At 36.3% G+C, this 22,971-nt stretch overlaps 1 protein-coding gene across 2 annotated transcripts in view; it reads right to left on the reverse strand.

Annotated features, from left to right (window-relative positions):
- RPS6KA5 (ribosomal protein S6 kinase A5) overlaps positions 1-22,971 on the reverse strand; it is a 189,004-nt gene that overhangs the window by 119,824 nt on the left and 46,209 nt on the right. The window contains exon 2 of one of the 2 annotated variants that reach the window (XM_061181169.1): positions 5,695-5,766. The exons of the other annotated variant lie outside the window; for it this stretch is intronic. Within the exon in view, the coding sequence (XP_061037152.1) occupies positions 5,695-5,766 (72 nt within the window). The remainder of the gene's footprint in view (positions 1-5,694; positions 5,767-22,971) is intronic. 2 annotated transcript variants of the gene reach the window in all.

A 22,971-nucleotide genomic window follows, 5' to 3' on the forward strand; every position in this document is an offset into this window, starting at 1 on the left:
TAATCTGAGACATTGGTAATGCATTATACTAGCTCTTTTAGAAGCTGGGCTTCTTTCCCTTTCAGATATATAAATAGATAAAATTTATATAGCATTTACTATATGTCAGGCAATCTAAATGTTTTATTACTCATTTTATGCATATTTTAGCATAAGACTGTTAACCTAACATACAAAAGGTTGTTCAGAACCTAAAATGTTTGAGTAGTTAAGAGAAGAAAACAAAGAAAGAAACACAGTCTTCATTTGACATGTTATTTTGAAGGTAATATACAAATCAACTTTTTAGAAATGCTAATAAAATTTCAACTAACATCACTTATGAAATATTTGTTAGATTTTTATTATTAGAAATATAACTTTAATTGAAATTTCTCCCAGATATGCTAACAAAGTGACTACATGAAAGAACTAATAATCTATCCTTATGAATAAGTCCTAAATAATTTTGTTTTTCTAATTTAGGGCGCAGCTTTAAAGTGGAGTTCCCTGTTGAATAAATAACCGCAACTGATGGTTATCTAGCAATTGGCAATTCATATTGATTATCTCACTGATATTATCACAACATTGTGAGATAGATACTATTAACTTAGGCCAATAGAGACTTAGGCTCACAGAGTTCATGCGATTTACCCAAGGAACACCAGTAGGCAATGATAATGTCAAGATTCAAACCTGAGTCTTCTAAGTCATCCTTGATATCCAAGTACTTCACAACTATGAATGCACCAAAATTTGAAGAGAAAAATCAACTCAGCTGCACCCTTTACAGTTACAGGACAAAATTTATCTTTTTTGCCATAATGACAAAAAATCTCTGAAGTACAGATCTAGTATGATGAATAAAGAAAATTCAAAGAGAATACATGTTTCACTTCATTAAGCATCAGAATTACTAGTAATGCACACAATGGATACGTTTAAAGACTTTCTTCTCTACTTAGACAGATGTCGCAAAGAAAGCAAAATCGTTAAAAGGAAGGCAGCAGAAAAGGAGAGAAATTAGAAAGAATCATTACTCCCACAAACAATCCAAAATTTCATCATGAAACAAAATAATTCTAAAAGATGAACCAAAGATACTTCCTGAATTTGGGAGTATCAACCTCGAGAACAACGCTAGAGACAAAGGCATGAATTATATACTTGTTAGACTATTATTATACTTCATACTGTTATGGGCTATGGGGAGGGAGGAGGGAAATAGGGTTGGAAACATATATAAGGATGATCTTAAGAGTTCACAATCTAGAGGAAAAATATAGCAGATGTGAAGGAAGATTCAGAGAACCACTCACTGCCATTTCTCTACCAAGGACTTTCAGTGCCACAATTCAGAGAATGAAGCAATTGGGAAGGATTCGGACAGGTGGAAAAGGGAAGGAGCACTAAGGTAGGGGAACAAGATAAGGCAGGGCCTCAGAGGATGGGAAAGTACACATAATTGTAGGGGAGTAAAAAAAATCAACCAGACTAGTAAGTAGGTGGAATATTGGGGTAACTGGAGAAAAAATACAGAGCTAAGCCTGAAAGCAAGGCAAGAGTTTGGACTTGAATAATAACTAGGAAAAAAGCACTATAAGTTCTGAAACAGGAGAATAGCATGATAATGTTGAATTTTAATGAGGCTGCATATTATTTATAACAGAATATGTATAAAATGCATAAAATGGAAGAGAGAACTTGCAGAAAGACCAATTTAAAAAACCTTAACAACAATCCATGTATAAGGTAATATGAGCCATGGCACTAAGAACAGAAAAGGTAAATCCAAGGGTCATTTTGAAAGAAAAATTATAGGATTTTGTGAGAAACAAGAAATAAAAAAGTCAAAATAGAGAAGGATCAAAAATTATTTCCAAGTTTCTAGCTCAGGAAACTGATCAACAAGATTAGCAATAGATCAAAAGAAACAAGATAGCTGAAAAGATATAAATCAATACTCTGAGTAAAAGAGAGATTTTTTTCATGAATATTACATGTATTTAAGTATGAGGTCAAAAAGTAAATCTTTCATTTTCCAATATTCCACAAAGTCTTCAAGATATTGGATGAATAACATTTTTTCTGGTTCAAAATACATAAAACTTAAATCATCAGAAGAGTTCTCAGTTTCACTTCCAAAGAAAGCCTGACATGACACATAAAGACATCTGATGAGGCTTTTCTATTATCCTAAGTAGTTCTGGAAAAAATTAGCTTAAAAAGGTAATGAAACTGAAAGATTAGTGGTGAAATTTTTGAATAAAAATTGAGATTTTATTATATTCATAATAAAAGTTTCCACCTACTCCATTTAGTCATCAAAATTGTGATTTTAAATACAGAAACACCTACAATGACACTTCTTAGTTATTCCATCTTCTCATAAGAGCAAGATACTGTTAGCTGATGAAAAGGAAAAGCAGTATCCATGGCTAACAAGAGACCAGTTTCAGGAAGAAGCATGAAATGAAAACGCAAGTAAAGCATTACTGGTAAACTCTTTTCTCACGTTTGCAGAATTATCTTTAAGATCTGCCTATGATAGATCCACTCAAAAAGTTGAGGTAAATAATGAGACAAAGTGTTATATATGTTGAAAGAAAACACATACAAGGTTTGTCTTTTTTTTTTTTAATTATTAGCACCTTTAATTATTATTTATTTATTGATTGATTTATTTGGCTGTGTTGGGTCTTCGCTTCCATGCGAGGGCTTCCTCTAGCCGCGGCAAGCGGGGGCCACTCTTCATTGCGGTGCGTGGGCCTCTCACTATCGTGGCCTCTCTTGTGGAGCACAGGCTCCAGACGCGCAGGCTCAGTAGTTGTGGCTCACGGGCCCAGTTGCTCTGCAGCATGTGGGATCCTCCCAGACCAGGGCTCGAACCCGTGTGCCCTGCATTAGCAGGCAGATTCTCAACCACTGCACCACCAGGGAAGCCCACAAGGTTTGTCTTATAAATCTGACATTAAATTAAAAAATTTTTTTAATTAAAAGAATTTCTAACTGACCTGTAATTTTTCTTCCTCATACTCTGTGTGTTTTTGGAATCAAGGTTATACTAGCCTTATACAATGAGTTGGAAGAAATAATTCCACTTTTTCTGTCCTCTGAAAGAATTTGTGGAAGATTAGAATTATCTATGCCTTGAATGTTTGGCAAAACTCATTTTTGAAACTGTACCAAGTGTTTTCCTAGCAGGAAGATTTTTACTTACCAATTTCTTTAAGAATTATAGGACTGGGCTTCCCTGGTGGTGCAATGGTTAAGAATCCGCCTGCCAATGCAGGGGACACAGGTTTGAGCCCTAGTCCGGGAAGATCCCACATGCCGTGGAGCAACTGAGCCCGTGCACCACAACTACTGAGCCTGCGCTCAAGAGCCCGCGAGCCACAACTACTGAGCCCACGAGCCACAAGTACTGAGCCCATGTGCTGCAACTACTGAAGCCCGTGTGCCTAGAGACCGTGCTCCACAACAAGAGAAGCCACTGCAATGAGAAGCCCACACAGCGCAACGAAGAGTAGCCCCTGCTCGCCGCAACCAGAGAAAAGGCAGCACGCAGCAACGAAGACCCAACGCAGCCAAAAATAAATCAATTAATTAAAAAAAGAAAAAAAAGAATTACAGGACTATTCAGGTTTTCTATTCTTTTTTCAATCAATTTGGTCTTTTACACATTTCAAGATTCATGTGCATGTTAAAATTTGAGGAACACTACCTCAGACCACTAAATTCCTATCAACTCCCAAATTATGTGCTATTTTTGTCCAATATTTCAATTTTCTTTTTTTAACCCCACAAATTAGACATTTCGACTATGGTTTTACACAGTCAATATTGTTTAGATCTTCTTTATTCACCAACACTTTTTCATCCCAGAATCTCTCCTGAGATCACTTTCCTTCTCCCTAAAATTATATCCTTTAGAAATTCTTTTAGTGAGGATGTACTGGTGGAAAACACACTCAGTTTTTGTGTGTCTGAAAATGTCTATTTTGCCCTCACTTTTGGAAAATAGTTTTGCTGGGTTTGCAATTCTAAATTGACAGTTATTTTTTCTGGGCATTTTGTAGATATTCTTCCACTCTCCTATGGTGTTCATGGTTGCTGTTGAAAAATCATTTGTTAATCTACTCATTATTCCTCTATAAATATGCTTTTTCTCTCTGGTTGTTTTTAGGGTATTTCTCTGTCTCTGATGTTCATCAGTTTCTCTGATGTATCTAGGTAATAATTTCTTTATACTTGTCTGCTTGGGATTTTCTGTTTCCTAGATCTGCAAATTTATATGCTTAATCAATCCTAGAAAATTCTCAGCTATTATCTCTTTGGATAGGACTTCTCCCCACTCTATTGGCTCTTTCTGGGATTCTGACTAGACAAATTTATATGCTGACAAGACCAGCCACATAATTGGCAGGCTCAGTGCAAAATGAAAATGTGGGGTGCCTTGTTCATGAATTATTTAAAATTTCAGAACAGTGAAAGCAGAGCATTAAACCAAACGTGAGGCTCTTCTAGTGCAGGGATCTCTGCACCTGCACAAGTCATATGCCCATGAGTCCCTGACTTTAGAGCAGTGAGAACAGTGATAGCAAACATTCAGAAGGCACAAGGAAGTATAAAGCAGAATATCAAGATCATCTAACATCTCACCACCCAGGGACAGCCACACTGTTATCATTTTGGTGCATAGATCAGAGATTTTTCTATATATTTACATGTAGACATTTATTCACACAATTTTTATACTATGGAAATGGTATATTGTACATTCTCTTCTATAGTCTTTTCTCAAATTTATTACATTATGGAGATCTTTCAAAAATGTTAGTAAGGGCTTCCCTGGTGGCGCAGTGGTTGAGAATCTGCCTGCCAATGCAGGGGACACGGGTTCGAGCCCTGGTCTGGGAAGATCCCACATGCCACGGAGCAACTAGGCCCGTGAGCCACAACTACTGAGCCTGCGTGTCTGGAGCCTGTGCTCCGCAACAAGAGAGGCCGTGATAGTGAGAGGCCCGCGCACCGCGATGAAGAGTGGCCCCCACTTGCTGCAACTAGAGAAAGCCCTCGCACAGAAACGAAGACCCAACACAGCCAAAAATAAAAATAAAATAAATAAATAAATTTAAAAAAATTTTTTAAAAAGGCCAACTAATAATAACAGTAACAGCTAACATTTAAAAAAAAAGTTAGTAAATACAGATCATTTCAATCCTATTGTACAGATAATAGAACATATAGATGCATGTTCATTTAACCAAATTCATGTCATTAGGTTTCCAAGAGTCTTGAATTTTTCATTATTAAAAATGATGAGCATGGACTATCAATAAAATTGAGCAAGGACTGACTGAATCAATCAGTATAAAGCACTTCACAGAGTAGTTGGCAAGTAACAAGCTCTCCATAAATGTTAGTGGTTTTTTAAAAATACTGTGTCCTGTGTAAAAACTGAATTAATTTACATTCCCAACAGCAGGGTAAGAGAGATTGGTTTTTCTTGATCCTTACCAATTCCTTTAAATTTTGCCTTTTGTATTTCTTCTATGAATGCTTTGTTCACATTCTTAGTTCTCCTATTGGATTCCTTATGCTTTTTAAAGATTAATTGATTTCTGTATTGGGGCTATCAATCCTTTGTCATAAGGATATCAAGTACTTTTTTTTTCCTGAAAAAAAAAAAAAAAAAGAATTAAGACTTACCTCCAGTTCCTAGGACCTTTAGGAGCTCGAAATTTTCAATCCCCACCTTCTCTGCATGTCCTGTTAAATTAGCTAAAAAAGAAAGAGAAAAAATAAATAATTAAGGGGATCAGCAATAGGAGGGGGCCCACATGGGCTTCTGAGGTACCAGCAGTATTTTATTTCTTGAGTTGGGTGGTTAAACCAGGATTCACTTTATAATTATTCGTTAAAATGTACAGCTATGTTTTGTGTAATTTTCTGTATGTTACATACTACGATAAAACCTTTTTTATTTAAATGTTTTTTAAAATTACTGATTTGTTTTTTGTTTTTGTGGGGTTTTTAAAAAAATTTTTTGGGGGGGCTGCACCGGGTCTTAGTTGCAGCATGTGGGATCTTCGTTGCAGCATGTGGACTCTTAGCTGTGGCATGCAGAGTTCTTAGTTGCGGCATGCAGACTTCTTAGTTGCGGCATGCGAACTCTTAGTTGCGGCATGCATGCGGGATCTAGTTCCCTGACCAGGGATCGAACCCGAGCCCCCTGCATTGGCAGCGCAGAGTCTTACCCACTGGGCCACCAGGGAAGTCCCACAATAAAACTTTTTTTTAGAATTTAGTAACTATATAACATTTGTACCAAAGGTTAACATAAAAATAAAGTGCTCTACTTTATTAAAATAAAGACTCTCTAAAAGTCTAAGAGTCTAAAGTCTTTAAAAATAAAGACTCTCTACTGACCAGATAATCTGAAAATGAACACAAATTCTAACATGCAGATAGATATGTAGTAGACAGAAAATTGGACAGATTTAGAAGATGCATTCATTTATTCAACAAATATTTACTGACTATAGATGCCATTCCCAGGTTCTAGGCTGGGCTCCACTCCCATTTCTGTCACTGAGCACTTGAACAGGATGTAGCCTGCACTGGTTACCTGACCACCCTGCCTCTCAGTTCCCTCATCTTTGAGGTGAAAGCACTGGTCTCAGTGAATGCTTAGATCTCTGCCAGCTCTAAAATTCGAGGACTATGTTTAAAAATATAAACTCTTCAAAGACATATTCTGTAGTAAATAAACAAAATTAGGATACTTCATAAATGAGCATTTTCCAGAGCATATTCCAATGAATTCTGATCCTATCCTATGAGATGTTAATAGATGTTATGTTTGGGGGGAAGGTGGGGAAAGAGTGCTCTGGCTGAATAAATTTGGAAATAGTTAGCTTAAACAAGGTTTAACAAGTTTCTTTAACGCTGAACCTCACAGATCCTGCACCATAAAAATATGCATGTGGATCTTCAAGATTGCGATACTTATATTTGACAAATTTATTGGACCATGAATTACTTTTTATGGTAATAACCTATTCATATTGTGTGAACCAGCATTCTGTGATAAGAAAGACATGATTAAGAAAGGCTTGGTCCAAATCCTAGCTCTACCACTTAAAAGCTCTGTGACCTTGAATAAATTACTTAACTTCTCTGTGTTTCATATCCCTGTAGTGTAAAATGGGGATAATAAAAATTCCTACCCTCAAAGCATATTGGTGTCTACAATTTACTTTGAAATGTATTTTTATTGGGTTGGCCGAAAGGTTCGTTCGTTTTTTTCCGTAAGATGGCTCTAGTAGCACTTAGTTCTGTTTAACTTCATTCAAAACAGTTTGTTAGATTGTACGTGACAGCTGTCATATCAGCGTGCATTTAAAAAAAGACATCAAAATTGGTGAATTTTTGTGTAGCCATTTTAATATTGAAGATGGAAGAAAAAAGCAACATTTTCAGCATATTATGCTTTATTATTTCAAGAAAGGTAAAAACGCAACTGAAACACAAAAAAAAGATTTGTGCAGTGTATGGAAAAGGTGCTGTGACTGGTCAAACGTGTCAAAAATTGTTTGTGAAGTTTCGTGCTGGAGATTTCTCGCTGGATGATGCTCCATGGTTGGGTAGATTAGTTGAAGTTGGTAACGATCAAATTGAGACATTGACTGAGAGCAGTCAACATTATAGCATGTGGGAGATAGCCAACATACTCAAAATATCCAAACTGAGCACTGAAAATCATTTGCACCAGCTTGGTTATATTCATCGCTTTGATGTTTGGGTTCCACATAAGTTAAGCGAAAAAAACCTTCTTGACCGTATTTCCACATGCAATTCTCTACTTAAATGTAATGAAAACGTTCTGCTTTTAAAACAATTGTGATGGGCAATGAAAAGTGGATACTGTACAATAATGTGGAACGGAACAGATCGTGGGGCAAGAGAAATGAACCACAACAAACCACACCAAAGGCCGGTCTTCATCCAAAGAAGGTGATGTTGTGTATATGGTGGGATTGGAAGGGAGTCCTCTATTATGAGCTCCTTCTGGAAAACCAAACGATTAATTCCAACAAGTACTGCTCCCAATTAGACCAACTGAAAGTGGCACTCGACAAAAAGCATCCAGAATTAGTCAACAGAAAACGCATAATCTTCCATCAGGATAATGCAAGACCATGTGTTTCTTTGATGACCAGGCAAAAACTGTTACAGCTTGGCTGGGAAGTTCTGATTCATCCATCGTATTCACCAGACATTGCACCTTCGGATTTCCATTTATTTTGGTCTTTACAAAATTATCTTAATGGGAAAAATTTCAATTCCCTGGAAGACTGTAAAAAGCATCTAGAACAGTTCCTTGCTCAAAAAGATAAAAAGTTTTGGGAAGATGGAATTATGAAGTTGCCTGAAAAATGGCAGAAGGTAGTGGAACAAGAGGGTGAATATGTTGTTCAATAAAGTTCTTGACGAAAATGAAAAAAGTGTCTTTTATTTTTGCTTAAAAACCGAAGGCATCTTTTGGCCAACCAAATAAAAAGATGGATTGATGGACACATATAGGTATGGACAGATATGTGATAAAGAAAATACAACAAAATGTTAACTGCAGAATCTAGATAGTGAGTGTAAGGATATTCAGCATACAACTCTTTCAAATTCTCTGTATTACATTTGAAAATGTTCATAATAAAATGGCACATAATAAAATAATACCTACCTCATTGGGTTGTGATGAGGATTATATGAGCTTAATTCACACAGTGTTTGCTGTGTTCCAATAATATTATTAGTGTTTGTAAATAAATTAATGCTTTGGGACTACAATTTTAAGAAAATTAGACCCAACTAAGGACTTCTAGAATTAAAAGTTTCAGGGGGATAAGTAATTTCAGTGTCTTTCTGAAGTTTAACTAAACATAACTTTAAAAAATATTTTTAATTGTGGTTAAAAACACATAACACAAAATTTACCATCTTAACCATTTTTAAGCATCAATACAGTAGTGTTAACTATAGGTACCTTGTTTACAACAGATCTCTAGAATTTTTTCACCTTGCAAAACAAACTCCATTGAACAATTCCTCTTTTCCCTCTCTTCCAAGCTCCTGAGAACCACCATGCTACTTTCAGTTCCTAAGAGTTTGACTATTCATGCATAATTTCATAGTGGGAACAAATCAGTGTACATGGCCCATGCCTCAAGCTCACACTGGCTTCGATATAAATCTAAAACAAATACCAAAAACATAGGTAGTATCTTAAAGTAAACACACAATAGCATATCCTCCTGTAGTATGTCAAGCAGGTTATAGTAAAAGTGAAGCTCACAGGAAACCATCACTTTTGAAATAATGATTTGGCTCTAACTGAATGTTAAATTCTGTTATTTTACGGTGCAAGATTTTTGAAGTTTAAGACATTATTAAAGAGTCACATGTTAAAAATGATCAATCCTGTTTCTCGCTGTTAGGAGTCATCTTTTATTTACTATGAGATGTGTATAGGCCCAGCTTTCCAAAAGCATTGTCCAAATACTATTTCTCCCATATCTATATTTGCAGCTGGACTAGGAAGATAAGAAACTATCTTTTGATACACAGCCACTTCAGCCTTTCTACACTAACCATAGAATTATTCTCATAGGAAATTAAAAGAGGCCACAGATTAATTATACTTGGTTCTACAAAGCATACCATCCCGGAAAGCCTGATCATTCACTAAGATTGTTCAGATAATCTGTGAAGGCCTGCTTTTGTTCATAATCTACTACCTCTATTATTTGGTTTCTGACATAAATTAACACTTTGTCTGCAAAGGGAGCTCAAGCCTTCCCCAACCTCCAATCCTGGGGAGAAGGAATTGACAGAGCTCAAGAAGAACAGCACTGATGCCTTCGGTATTTGGGGGAGGAGTGGTCACAGTGGTAAAGGTTCCCCCAGGAGGAAGAGGTTAGCTCTGCTTTCTTCAAGGTATGTACTCTTTGGAATCTCCTCTCTTGGCCTTAGCTGTGGACAAGTTTATTTATTCTTTGTATTGCTTTTCTATCAAGATTGTTACCAGGTGGCTGGTGAGTTAAGGTGGAGCTTGGGAGAGGGTCTTCACTCCCTCATACCTCAAGCCCCAGGTCCTAGGGATTCCGGGCTTGAAAAGAATTTAGCCCTAGGCTTATAAAAACACACTTTATCCACCTCGAGTTTCTCCAAGAATTTATCTTTCCTGGCCTTTCCTTGATTAAGAATGGTTAGATTCCAGTGAACAAGCTTACAGGGTAGTATCTGCTTAGGGCAAAGGGCCCCTGTGGCCCAGTGCAGCTCACCCAGGTCAATGATTCACTTTGGGGTAAGGGACCAAAGATGAAGCTTGACAAAATGTACTCTTTTGGTTTACCCTGTCTTGTCTTAACCTCAGTTGGGGCCCAAGCAGATGCAATAGGGTTTTTTACCCAAAGTTCATAGCTTACATTAGGGTTCACTCTTGGTGTTGTACATTCTATGGGTTTGGACAAATGAGTCCACCATTGTAGTATTTATATCATTCAGAGTAGTTACTGCCCTAAAAACCCTCTGTGCAGGTTTTTGTGTGGACACGAGTCTTCAACTCCTTTGGGTAAATATCAAAGAACACAACTGCTGGGTCATATTGTAAGAGTACGTTTAGTTTTATAAGTAACTACCAAACCGTGTTCCAAAGTGGCTGTATCAACTCTGCGTTTACACCAACAGTAAATGAGAGTTCCTGTTGCTCTACATCCTCACTAACATTTGGTTTTATCAGCGTTCTGAATTTTGGCCATTCTAATAGTTGTGTAATGGTATCCCACTGTTGTTTTAATTGGCATTTCCTTGACAACATATGATGTGGAATATCTTTTCATATGCTCATTTGCCATCTGTGTATTTTTGTTGGTGAGGTGTCTGCCAAAGTTATTGGCCCATTTTTTTAAATCAAGTTGTTTATTTTCTTATTGTTGAGTTCTAAGAGGTCTTTGTATATTCTGGACAAGTCATTTATCAGATAATGTCTTTTGTAAATATTTTCTTCCAGTATGTGACTTGTCTTCTCAGTCTCTTGACATTGTCTTTTGCAGAGCAGAAGTTTTGAATTTTAGTAATTTTTTTTTTTTTTTATGGACATGGATGTGGATGTAGATACAGAGACACGCTCACACATGCCAGGTCTTGTCTTGTGACCTCTTGGGGATAATGTTATTTTCACAATGCCATTCAAACCTTCTAACACACCATTTTTAGAGGGTCGTTGATCTTGAATCAGTTTACTGTTTTGTTTTCTTTTTTTAATATAAATTTATTTATTTATTTATTTATTTTTGCTGTGTTGGGTCTTCGTTTCTGTGCGAGGGCTTTCTCTAGTTGCGGTGAGCGGGGGCCACTCTTCATCGCGGTGCGCGGGCCTCTCACTATCGCGGCCTCTCTTGTTGCGGAGCACAGGCTCCAGACGCGCAGGCTCAGTAGTTGTGGCTCACGGGCCCAGTTGCTCCGCGGCATGTGGGATCTTCCCAGACCAGGGCTCGAACCCGTGTCCCCTGCATTGGCAGGCAGATTCTCAACCACTGCGCCACCAGGGAAGCCCGAATTTTAGTAATTTTGATAAAGTACAGCTTATCAATTCTTTCTTTCATGGATCATGCCTCTGGTGGTGTACCTAAAAAGTCATCACCATACCCAAGGTCATCTAGGCTTTCTCTATGTTATCTTCTAGGACTTATAGTTTTATGTTTTACATTTAGGTCTGTAATATACTTTGAGTTAACTTTTGTGAAGGATGTAAGGTCTGTTCCTAGATTCAATATTTTGCATGTAGATGTCCAGTTGTGCCAGCATCATTTGTTGAAAAGACTATCTTTGTTCCACTATATTCTTTGTTCCTTTGTCAAAAATCACTTGACTATATTTATGTAGGTCTATTTCTGGGCTCTCCAGCCTGTTCCTGTCTATTCTGTCCTCAATAACACACTTTCTTAATTACTATAGCTTGATAGTAAGTCTTACAGTAGTGGGTAGTGTCAGTCTCCTGACGATTCTTCTCCTTTAATATTGTGTTGGCTATTCTGGGTCTTCTGCCTAACCATGTAAACTTTAGAATCAGTTTATTGATCCTCACAAAATAATGTACTTGGATTGGATTGGGACTGCACTGAATCTGTAGATCAAATCTGTAGACCAAGTTGGGAAGAACTGACATCTCAACAATATTGAGTCTTTCTATCCATGAACATGGAATATCTCTCCATTTATTTAGTTCTTCTTTAGTATCCTTCAACAGAGTTTTGTAGTTTCCTCATATAGATCTTGTACATATTTTGTTAGATTTATACCTAAGTATTGCATTTGGGGGGGGATGTGCAAATTTAAATGGCACTGTGTTTTTAATTTCAAATTCCACTTGTTCATTGCTGGTAGGTAGGGAAGCGATTGACTTTTGGTTATCAATCTTGTGTCTTAAAACTGTAATAAAGCTGTAATCTCTTATTAGTTTCAGGAGGGGTTTTGTTGTTGTTGTTGATTCAAATTTTCTACATTCTCAACGTGCTTTTAATTTGCATTTTCTTGATGACGTGTTGAACATCTTTTCATGGGTCTAATAGTCATTCGTATTTTTGTGTGTGTGGGAATTGTCTGTTCAAATCTTTTGTCCATTTTTTATAGCGTTGTTTGTGTCTTAACTGCTGAGTTGTAAGAGTTCTTCACATATTTTAAATAAAAGTACTTTGGCAGACATATGTTTTGCAAATGTATTCTCCATTCTATAGCTTGGCTTTTTATTTTCTTAATTTTGTCTTTTTAAAAGCAAATTTTAAAAATTTTGATGAAGTCCATTATTTTTTTTTTACAGTCTATGCTTTTTGGATTCTAAGAAATCATTGGCTACCCAAAGTCACAAAGATATTTTCTAAAATGTTCTTCTAGAAATTTAATAGTTTTAGTTCTTACATTTAAGTCTATGATCCAATTTGAGTTAACTTTCTTGTATAATGTGAGGTAAGGATCAAGGTTCTTTTTTTTCTCGTACAGGTATCTAGTTGTTCCAATACCATTTAACGAAAAAAAAAAAAAAAAGAAACCCTCTATTTTTTTTACCATTGATTTATGTTAGCTCATTTGTCAAAAATCAATTGACCATATAAGTATGGGTTTATTTCAGAACTCTCTTTTCTGTACCAATGGTCTATGTGTAGCCTTATGCCAGTAGCTCACTGCCTTGGTTATCATAAGTCTTGAAATCAGGTAATATAAATCCTCCCATCTTGATCTTCTTTTTCAAGATTGTCTTATGTTTTGTTATAAATTTTAGAATTAGGTTTTCAATTTCTACACAAGAAACCTGCTAGGATTTTTGTCTAGAGTGTTTAATTATAAACATTTATTTTCATCTAAACTACTAGATTAATAGTTTAACCTATTAACAATCTAATATAATTATTGGTATGGTTGGATTTGGGTCTACCATTTCTGTTGTTTGGTCCCATGTTCCTACTTTCCTGACTTCTGAAAAAAATACTTGAATGCTTTTTAGAATTTAATTTCAATTTTCACACTCATAATTTAGCTCTACTTCTCTGCATTATTTGTGTAGTTGTTGCTCTAAGGAGTACAATATACATCTCTAGTCACAGTCCTCTTACAGTTAAAAAAGTACCATTTCACATAAAATATAGAAACCTTGCAATCATCCTTCCTGGTATAGCCATCATACATTATATGGGGTTTATAACATCTTCTATATATGTTATAAACTTCACAGACAATATTATGAGTTTTGCTTATATGATACATTTTATAAAGAAATAAAGAAGAAAGAGAGAGACAGACTTTTGCACTTCTCCAGATATTTATCATTTCTGATGACCTTTCTTTTCCAAGGATCCAAAATTCTATCTGGTATCACTTTTCTTCAACCTTGAAGAATATCCTTTGACATTTCTGTAGTACGGGTGATGAATTTAATGAGTTTTATCTGAAAGAGTCATTCTTTTACCTTTATCTAAATTTTTTATTGAGATATAATTAACATACCATAAATTCATCCTTTTAAAGTATATAATTCAATGTTTTTTAGTATGTTCACAAGGTTGTGCCATCGTCACCACTGTCTAATTCCAGAATCATCTTCACTCTTGAAGGATATTTTCCTTTGATATAGAATCAAAGGAAAATATCCAGGCTTTTTTTTCTCCTTTCTTCCAGCACTTTAAATTTATTTATTTATTTATTATTTTTGTCTGTGTTGGGTCTTCGTTTCTGTGCGAGGGCTTTCTCTAGTTGCGGCAAGTGGGGGCCACTCTTCATCGCGGTGCGTGGGCCTTTCACTATCGCGGCCTCTCTTGTTGCGGAGCACAGGCTCCAGACGCGCAGGCTCAGTAGTTGCGGTGCACGGGCCCAGTTGCTCCACGGCATGTGGGATCTTCCCAGACCAGGGCTTGAACCCGTGTCCCCTGCATTGGCAGGCAGAGTCTCAACCACTGCGCCACCAGGGAAGCCCCTTCCAGCACTTTAAACATGTCTTTCCACCCTCTTGGTTTATGACATAAGGTCAGTCATTACGTGGATTATTGCTCTTCTGTCTGAAATGTGTTATTTTTCTCTTACTGCTTTCAACATTGCTCTTTATCTTTGGCTTTCAACGGTTTTGCCATGACGTGTCTTTTTTTTTTTTCTTTTTAAAATTCTTTTTGGAGTATAGTTGATTTACAATGTTGTGTTACTTTTTGCTGTACCTCAAAGTGAATCAGTTATACATATACACATATCCACTCTTTTTTAGATTCTTTTCCCATATAGGTCATTACCAAGTATTGAGTAGAGTTCCCTGTGCTACATACAGTAGGTCCTTATTAGTTATCTATTTTATGTATAGTAGTGTGTATATGTCAATCCCAATCTTCCATTTTTATCCCTCCTCCCTTCCCCCCTGATAACCATAAGATTGTTTTCTACATCTGTAACTCTATTTGTGTTTTGTAAATAAGTTCATTTATACCGTTTTTTAAGATTCCACATATAAGTGATATCATATGATATTTGTCCCTCTGTCTCACTTACTTCACTCAGTATGACTATCTAGAGGTCCATCATGTTACTGCAAATGGCATTATTTCATTCTTTTTTATGGCGGAGTAATACTCCATTGTATATATGTACCACATCTTCTTTATCCATTCCTCTGTCAATGGACATTTAGGTTGCTTCCAGCCATGATGTGTCTTGATGTGGACTTCTTTGGGTTCATTCAGCCTGGCATTCACTGAGTATCTTATATCTGTAAATTTCTGTTTTTCATCAAATTTGGGGGATTTTTGCCTTAATTTTTCAAATATTTGTTCTATCCCATTCTCTCTCCTCACCTTCTTAGATTCCAATTGCATGTATGTTGGATTGTTTGATACTACCTAAGAGGTCCCTGATACCCTATTCATTTTTTTCTAATATGTTTTCTCTCTGTTCTTCACATTAGTTGATTTCCATTGTTCCATCTTCAAGTTCACTTACTTTTCCTTCTGGCATCTCTATTCAATTGTTAAATCCGTCCAGTGGATTTTTAAATTTCAAATATTGTATTTTTCATTTCTAGAACTTCCATGTGGTTCTTTTTCACTGTTTCTATTTATCTGATAAGATTTCTTATTTTTTCATTCACTGAAAGCATGTCGTTTTGTTTCATTGAGGATACTGTAAGAGCTGCTTTAAAATTCTTGTCTGCTATTGCCAATATCTCATTCATCTCAGGCTAGGATTCAGTTGTTTTTATTTCCTCCTGGGATATATTACATTTTCTTGATTCTTCATACTTAGGGTAATTTTGAATCATACCCTTAACATTAACCCTTAAATGTTAATTGTGAAAATTCTAGATTGTTATTCTTTCTCCAACAAGAGTTGTTTCTTTTGTTTTAGCAGGCAAATATCTTGGCTTGGCCTGGCTTGACTTGAATTACAAATCTGTTTCTTAGAAGGCAGCTCTAGGCCAGTTCAGATTTCTTTTGTATTTAGCTGAGTTCTGAGTCTGTTGTTCTCATGCATGGTTCAGAAGTCAGTCAGAGGTGTATGTACAAATTTTGTACACAAAATTTGAGGACTCTCCCTCTTCTAAGGCTCTTCTCCTTCTGTAATTCCTTCACTATCTTCAGTAGCCAAGGTTCTATGAGTTTAGTTTTCCAGTTTCTCTGACCAGGGAGACTATTGTTTTTTTACCAGAGTCCAAAGAATATGGCCTGTACTTAACCAGAAACTAAAATTAGTGAAAAGGCAATGATTCCTTCCTCCCCTCCTCCAACTGTGTACTCCCCATAAGAGTCTATCTGCTTCTGTTCACTCTCAAGTGCCTTAAACATTGCTTTTTCTATTAAGTTCAGTTTTTATAGTTGTTTTCTGCAAAGTAATTCTCCAGTAGGGGGTCTAATTCTGACATTACAGGAAGCAAAAGTCTTCCTACAGTCAACATTATAATAGTAGTTTCTGCTTTTCACTTCAACTACTGCCCTAGGAAGTTAACTTCAAAGAGCAAATAAAATTTTAAAGGTGATATGACATAGGCCCATCTCAAGGATCTTGAACTTAATAGCCATATGATTCTTTCTTTTACATAATATCTGTTAGACAAAGTTAAGTGATCACACATATTGAAGCAAATCTTTAGGAAGCTCTATCATATTTAGGCATGGGAGAGTATTTGTTAATTAAAAGATTTTTTTCATTGTGTTAATGAAAAGACACATTTAAGCACATGGTAAATACGATGTTATACAGAATCCAAGCAATGACAAACATATATTCAAGCATGTGAGTCTAGGAGTCGAAATGGTTCTAATTTCTCTATTATTATCTTTCATTGTAATTAGAAGTCTTTGAGCATGAAAGTCTAAAAATAAACTACATTTCTCTTAATTAAATTGTTAACCTAAGAGCAAGAGCTCAAACTTCCCAGCAACACTACTAACATTTATTGGAACAAGACTTAAAATATTTACACACTTTATTTCATCCTAGAAGTGCAATAAACATCAGCCACTTACAGAAAGCTGTATTTCTGAGTCATTCACATGCCTTGGTAAAGTCCAAAATGATATTGATCAGATGGTTTGGAGCTACCTGGATGCCTGGGACCAGACTGTACCAGAAATAGGCCTGGGGCTTCCCTGGTGGCGCAGTGGTTAAGAATCCGCCTGCCAATGCAGGGGACACGGGTTCGAGCCCTGGTCCGGGAAGATCCCACATGCCGCGGAGCAACTAAGCCCATGTGCCACAACTACTGAGCCTACGCACCACGACTACTGAAGCCTGCGTGCTTAGAGCCCGTGCTCTGCAACAAAAGAAGCCACCGCAATGAAAAGCCCACGCACTGCAACGAAGAGTAGCCCCCACTCGCCGCAACTAGAGAAAGCCCGCGCGCAGCAATGAAGACCCAATGCAGCCAAAAATAAATAAATTTAAAAAAAATTTTTTTTAATTAAAAAAAAAGAAAAGAAAAAGAAATAGGCCTGTACTCATGAGAGAGAGAGAACTGTCCATTGCCTTTCCTCATACACGAAAGGCGATGGTACTTACTGTAGCTGTAGAAGCTCTTTTTCCTTTGTCAGGCATGCTTCTGCCCAACCCCCTGTCTAGTTCTTCCCAAAGATAAAAAGAGGTTACTAACCTAATTATTCAAGAGTCCAAAATTCTGATTGGAGACAGACAGTAGTAAGTAGAGTCTCTGTGTTAAGAACAGTCTCCACCCAAGGTCTTATGTTTTGCCTCAAATTTCTGGCCTGGCCTGATCCCCTGAGAGCAAATGGCCATTCTTTTGCATGCCTCCCTTCACTATATATAGTGGTTTGGAGGTTCTCTTGGGACCTGGTGTTCACTCACTAGTTTCCTCTCCCCTCTAAACCTTCTAATTCACACACCTCAACATGCTGGTCCCAAGATTATGATTAGATGGGGTTGGGAGTGAAGTAGGAGATCTCACTTAGGCCTTAAACCTGAACTGCATGCACCAATGTGGCTTTTAAGAAGCAGGTTTTGGGGTTTTGTTAAAATTTTTATTGGAGTATAGTTGATTTACAATGTTTTGTTAGTTTCAGGTGTACAGCAAAGTGAATCAATTATACATATACATATATCTACTCTTTTTTACATTCTATTCCCAGATAGGTCATTACAGAGTATTGAGTAGAGTTCCCTGCGCTATACAGTAGGTCCTTATTAGTTATCTATTTTATATATAGTAGTGTGTGTATGTCAATCCCAATCTCCCAATTTATCCCTCCCCACACTTATCCCCTGGTAACCATAAGTTTGTTTTATACATCTGTGACTCTACTTCTGTTTTGTAAATAAGTTCATTTGTACCCTTTTTTTAGATTCCACATATAAGCGATATCATATGATATTTGTCTTTCTCTGTCTGACTTACTAAGAAGCAGGTATTTTCTAACCTAGTGTTTCCAACTTCTCCTTCCTGTCCCTTATAACATTACTGTCAGCCACTTAACCATATGCTATAATCACCCAATACTTTGTTACTATTATTAATTTGGACAAACTGTTGTCTATTAGATCAATTAAGAATAATACAAAAAAATTTAAAAATTTTTTAAAAATTTAAAAAAAGGAATAGTACAAATAAATATTTATTTTACCTTAAAAAAAAAAAAAGAAGCATTCCACACTGGTGTGTTGGAAGCTTACTCAGCTTTTACCAGCATGGTACTGAGTCCCACCGGCTACTGTTCCTTGAAGACCATTCCCCCGTGACTCCTGAGGGATAAGAGTAATTTTGACTGCACAGAGTTTGGGCATTTCTGGATTTTTGGCTGTACTAGCTTAATGGCACCAAAACCCCATACTCAGTCCCTAAATCCTAACTAAAGAATTAACTTCTTCCCACAGAAACAGTGCCTATGAAAACTCTTCACAAATATATAAAATAACAAAGAATATCGACAAACTTTAAAAATGCAGACTACAGCTACTTAGCTGGTACATAGTATGACCATATCAGTTGTTTATATCTGGCATCTATTTTGATGCCCACATCATATGAGTTATTAAATATTAGTAAAGTTGGACTAAAACAATAAACATTTTTAAACTTTTCAAGGTCTACTTTAGGCCTATCTCTATTATTAATCAGCTTAGACAGTCTCCTCTCATCAAAAGCATTTAAAGATTTTTTACACTAATACAATACTAAGTTTAATCACTTAGAAAGGATAGGTATGAACAGTTTTGATGCTTTCAGAAAGCAATTTTAACCAGTTTTTTTCTTATTAAAATATTAGGACAAACAGATGGAGAGATATACCATGTTCTTGGACTGGAAGAATCAATATTGTGAAAATGACTATACTACCCAAAGCAATCTACAGATTCAATGCAATCCCTATCAAATTACCAATGGCATTTTTTACAGAACTAGAACAAAAAATCTTAAAATTTTTTGTGGAGACACAAAAGATCCCGAATAGCCAAAGCAATCTTGAGAAATAAAAATGGAGCTGGAGGAATCAGGCTCCCTGACTTCAGACTATACCACAAAGCTACAGTAATCAAGACAGTATGGTAATGGCACAAAAACAGAAATATAGATCAATGGAGAACAGGATAGAAAGCCCAGAGATAAACCCATACACCTATGGTCAACTAATCTATGACAAAGGAGGCAAGGATATACAATGGAGTAAAGACAGTCTCTTCAATAAGTGGTGCTGGGAAAACTGGACAGCTACATATAACAGAATGAAATTAGAACACTTCCTAACACCATACACAAAAATGAACTCAAATGGATTAAAGACCTAAATGTAAGACCAGACGCTATAAAACTCTTAGAGGAAAACATAGGAAGAACACTCTTTGACATATATCACAGCAAGATCTTTTTTGACCCACCTCCTAGAGAAATAGAAATAAAAACAAAAATAAACAAATGGGACCTAATGAAACTTAAAAGCTTTTGCACAGCAAAGGAAACCATAAACAAGATGAAAAGACAACCCGCAGAATGGGAGAAAATACTTACACAAGGGATTCATCTCTAAAATATACAAACAGCTCATGCAGCTCAATATCAAAAAAACAAACAACCCAATCCAAAAATGGGCAGAAGACCTAAATAGACATTTCTCCAAAGAAGACATACCGATGGCCAAGAAGCACATGAAAAGATGCTCAACATTACTATTAGAGAAATGCAAATCAAAACTACAATGAAGTATCACCTCACACCAGTCAGAATGGCCATCATTAAAAAATCTACAAACAATAAATGCCGGAGAGGGTGTGGAGAAAAGGGAACCTTCTTGCACTGTTGGTGGGAATGTAAACTGATACAGCCACTATGGAGAACAATATGGAGGTTCCTTAAAAAACTAAAAATAGATTTACCATATGGCCCAGCAATCCCACTACTGGGCATATACCCAGAGAAAGACCATAATTCAAAAAGACACATGCACCCCAATGTTCACTGCAGCACTATTTACAATAGCCAGGTCATGGAAGCAACCTAAATGCCCATCGACAGACGAATGGATAAAGAAGATGTGGTACATATATACAATGGAATATTAGTCAGCCATAAAAAGGAACAAAACTGGGTCATTTGTAGAGACATGGTGGATCTCGAAACTGTCAATACAGAGTGAAGTAAGTCAGAAAGAGAAAAACAATTATTGTATATTAACACATATATGTGGAATCTAGAAAAATGGTACAGATGAACCAGTTTGCAAGGCAGAAAGAGACACAGATGTAGAGAACAAACGTATGGACACCAAGGGGGGAAAGGTGGGGTGAGATGAATTGGGAGATTGGGACTGACATATATACACTGATATGTATAAAATAGATAACTAATGAGAACCTGCTGTACAGCACAGGGAACTCTACTTAGTGCTCTGTGATGACCTAAATGGGAAGGAATCCAAAAAAGAGGGGATATATGTATACATATGGCTGATTCACTTCGCTGTACAGTAGAAACTAACACAACATTGTAAAACAACTATACCCAAATTAAAAAAAATATTAGGAACTATCCCATTGAAAATCCTTCCCTTCTGGATTAGTGTTATTATCTTATAATGTATACTCCCTAGTTAGGAAATCACTTTTAAGACTGAGTTTAACTAAGCCCTTTACAAGAAGTCAAAGGATTTCAAAAAATATGTTTGCCAAAACTCTAATAAATTCCAATATTTAAATGACTCCCTTTAGAAAACAGTTGGATTAACAGTTCTTAAAGGAAAAATCTATATTATACAACGAATATAAAATACTTGGTTCTTTACACTATAACTGGATTCCTTCAGCTCCTCCTATAATATTAATATGGTTATGTGCACTGTGGGAAACTATGACGGACATAGCTTTTAAAATAATAAATTTAGACAAAAAAGATAACTGTCTTTTCTCCCAAATTTAAATAGCTTTTCTGTTGTTTTTTATCATAAAATGATCCAGGGTCACAGTTTAAGAAGATAGACAATATAAATAGGCCTAAAGTAGACCCTGAAAATCTCCCATAGTCCCACCACTGAAAGATAACTCTTGTTAATCCTTGGCATATTTTTCTAAGATCTTAGCCATAAACATATGATTACTAAATGGCTTCTTATCCCAACTTTCTAGGTAATTCTATTACCAAACATAATTTGTAACACACATTATCTATAATTTTTTTTTAGGTTGTGAGATATTTAACTTGGAACTTCCCACTCTTACGGAGGAAAACAATCAGTAACAACACATTTTTTATTCTGTTGCCATAGTTTCTGCTAAGCTGTACAAATGTAATTGCACAGAGCATGTGCTGAAATCATTTCATTAGATCCAATGATTCACTTATGTTAAAGCTAAGAAAAGGCTTAATTTAAAAGCTCTTAAGTAGAAATAAAAAGAATAATGCTTCTGAAGCCATTTCAAGTAGGTTTCTTGGTATATGACTAAGGCACTCATATACCAGATTTTATTCAATGAATTAACTACTTATTAAATTTGCAATAAGCTGTGAAAAAGTAATTTAATAGAAAAAATTATGGAGTCTGTGGACATTAAGGGGAATATCATTATCATGTGAAGTTATCAGACAACCTCATTGAGAATACTGGTCCTCATTCACTCATTTAAGAAACATCTACCAGTGCCTACTAACACCTGAACTAAGTGTTAGGTCTTCTGCTAACAAGCACAGGATTGGAACTGGCAAAGATGACAGAATGGCTGGGAAATTCTGGACCAGAAGAAGAGGTGGAGCAAAAGCAAAGTAGGAATAAGTATTTTGCTAGCAGAGAATACGTGGACTGTTCTCTTTAGCTATAAGAAAAATGTGGGCAAAACAGTAAAAATATTACATAAAATAGGTACATGAAATGAGATGATTCCAAACCTGGACTGCCAGGCTAATTAGTTTTAATTGAATCCATAAGCAATAATGGCTCTTGACAAGATGAAGGTAAGGTTTCAGGAAAATTACCCTGGCAGTAGTGTGCCATGCAGATAGAAGCAAGGAAAGACTAATACTAAAAGCTGGTGAGGTTATTGCCATAAACTAGATGTGCGCTAATGAGGATCTGGTCCAAGTAGAAACTAGAAGGAAGAGAAAATAATGAACTTAAGAATCACTGAAATACTCAGTTCAAGAAACATTCGCTGAACACCTGACTTGGATGCTGAGACTGCAAAGGCAAACAGGACAGGGTCCCCACTTCCAAAGATAAACTAACTGAACTTCCGTTCCATTTTCCCCCACTGACCCCATATCTGAAGTACAAGAAATGAAAGTCTGGTGAATGGTAGTGTTACTGACAGAATTTTGTTGAAAGGGGAAGTTAAAAGGGAAAGTTGAAAGGGGAAGTTTTGGGGTTTCAACACTGATTTTGAAGCGATGGCATGACATCCCCAAAGGGCTGTAGTGTGGGCAGTTCTAGAGAAGGAACTAAAGTTCTGCGGAGATAGCAC

Source organism: Eubalaena glacialis, chromosome 2 (genome assembly GCF_028564815.1).
Source record: "Eubalaena glacialis isolate mEubGla1 chromosome 2, mEubGla1.1.hap2.+ XY, whole genome shotgun sequence".
NCBI lineage: Eukaryota > Metazoa > Chordata > Mammalia > Artiodactyla > Balaenidae > Eubalaena > Eubalaena glacialis.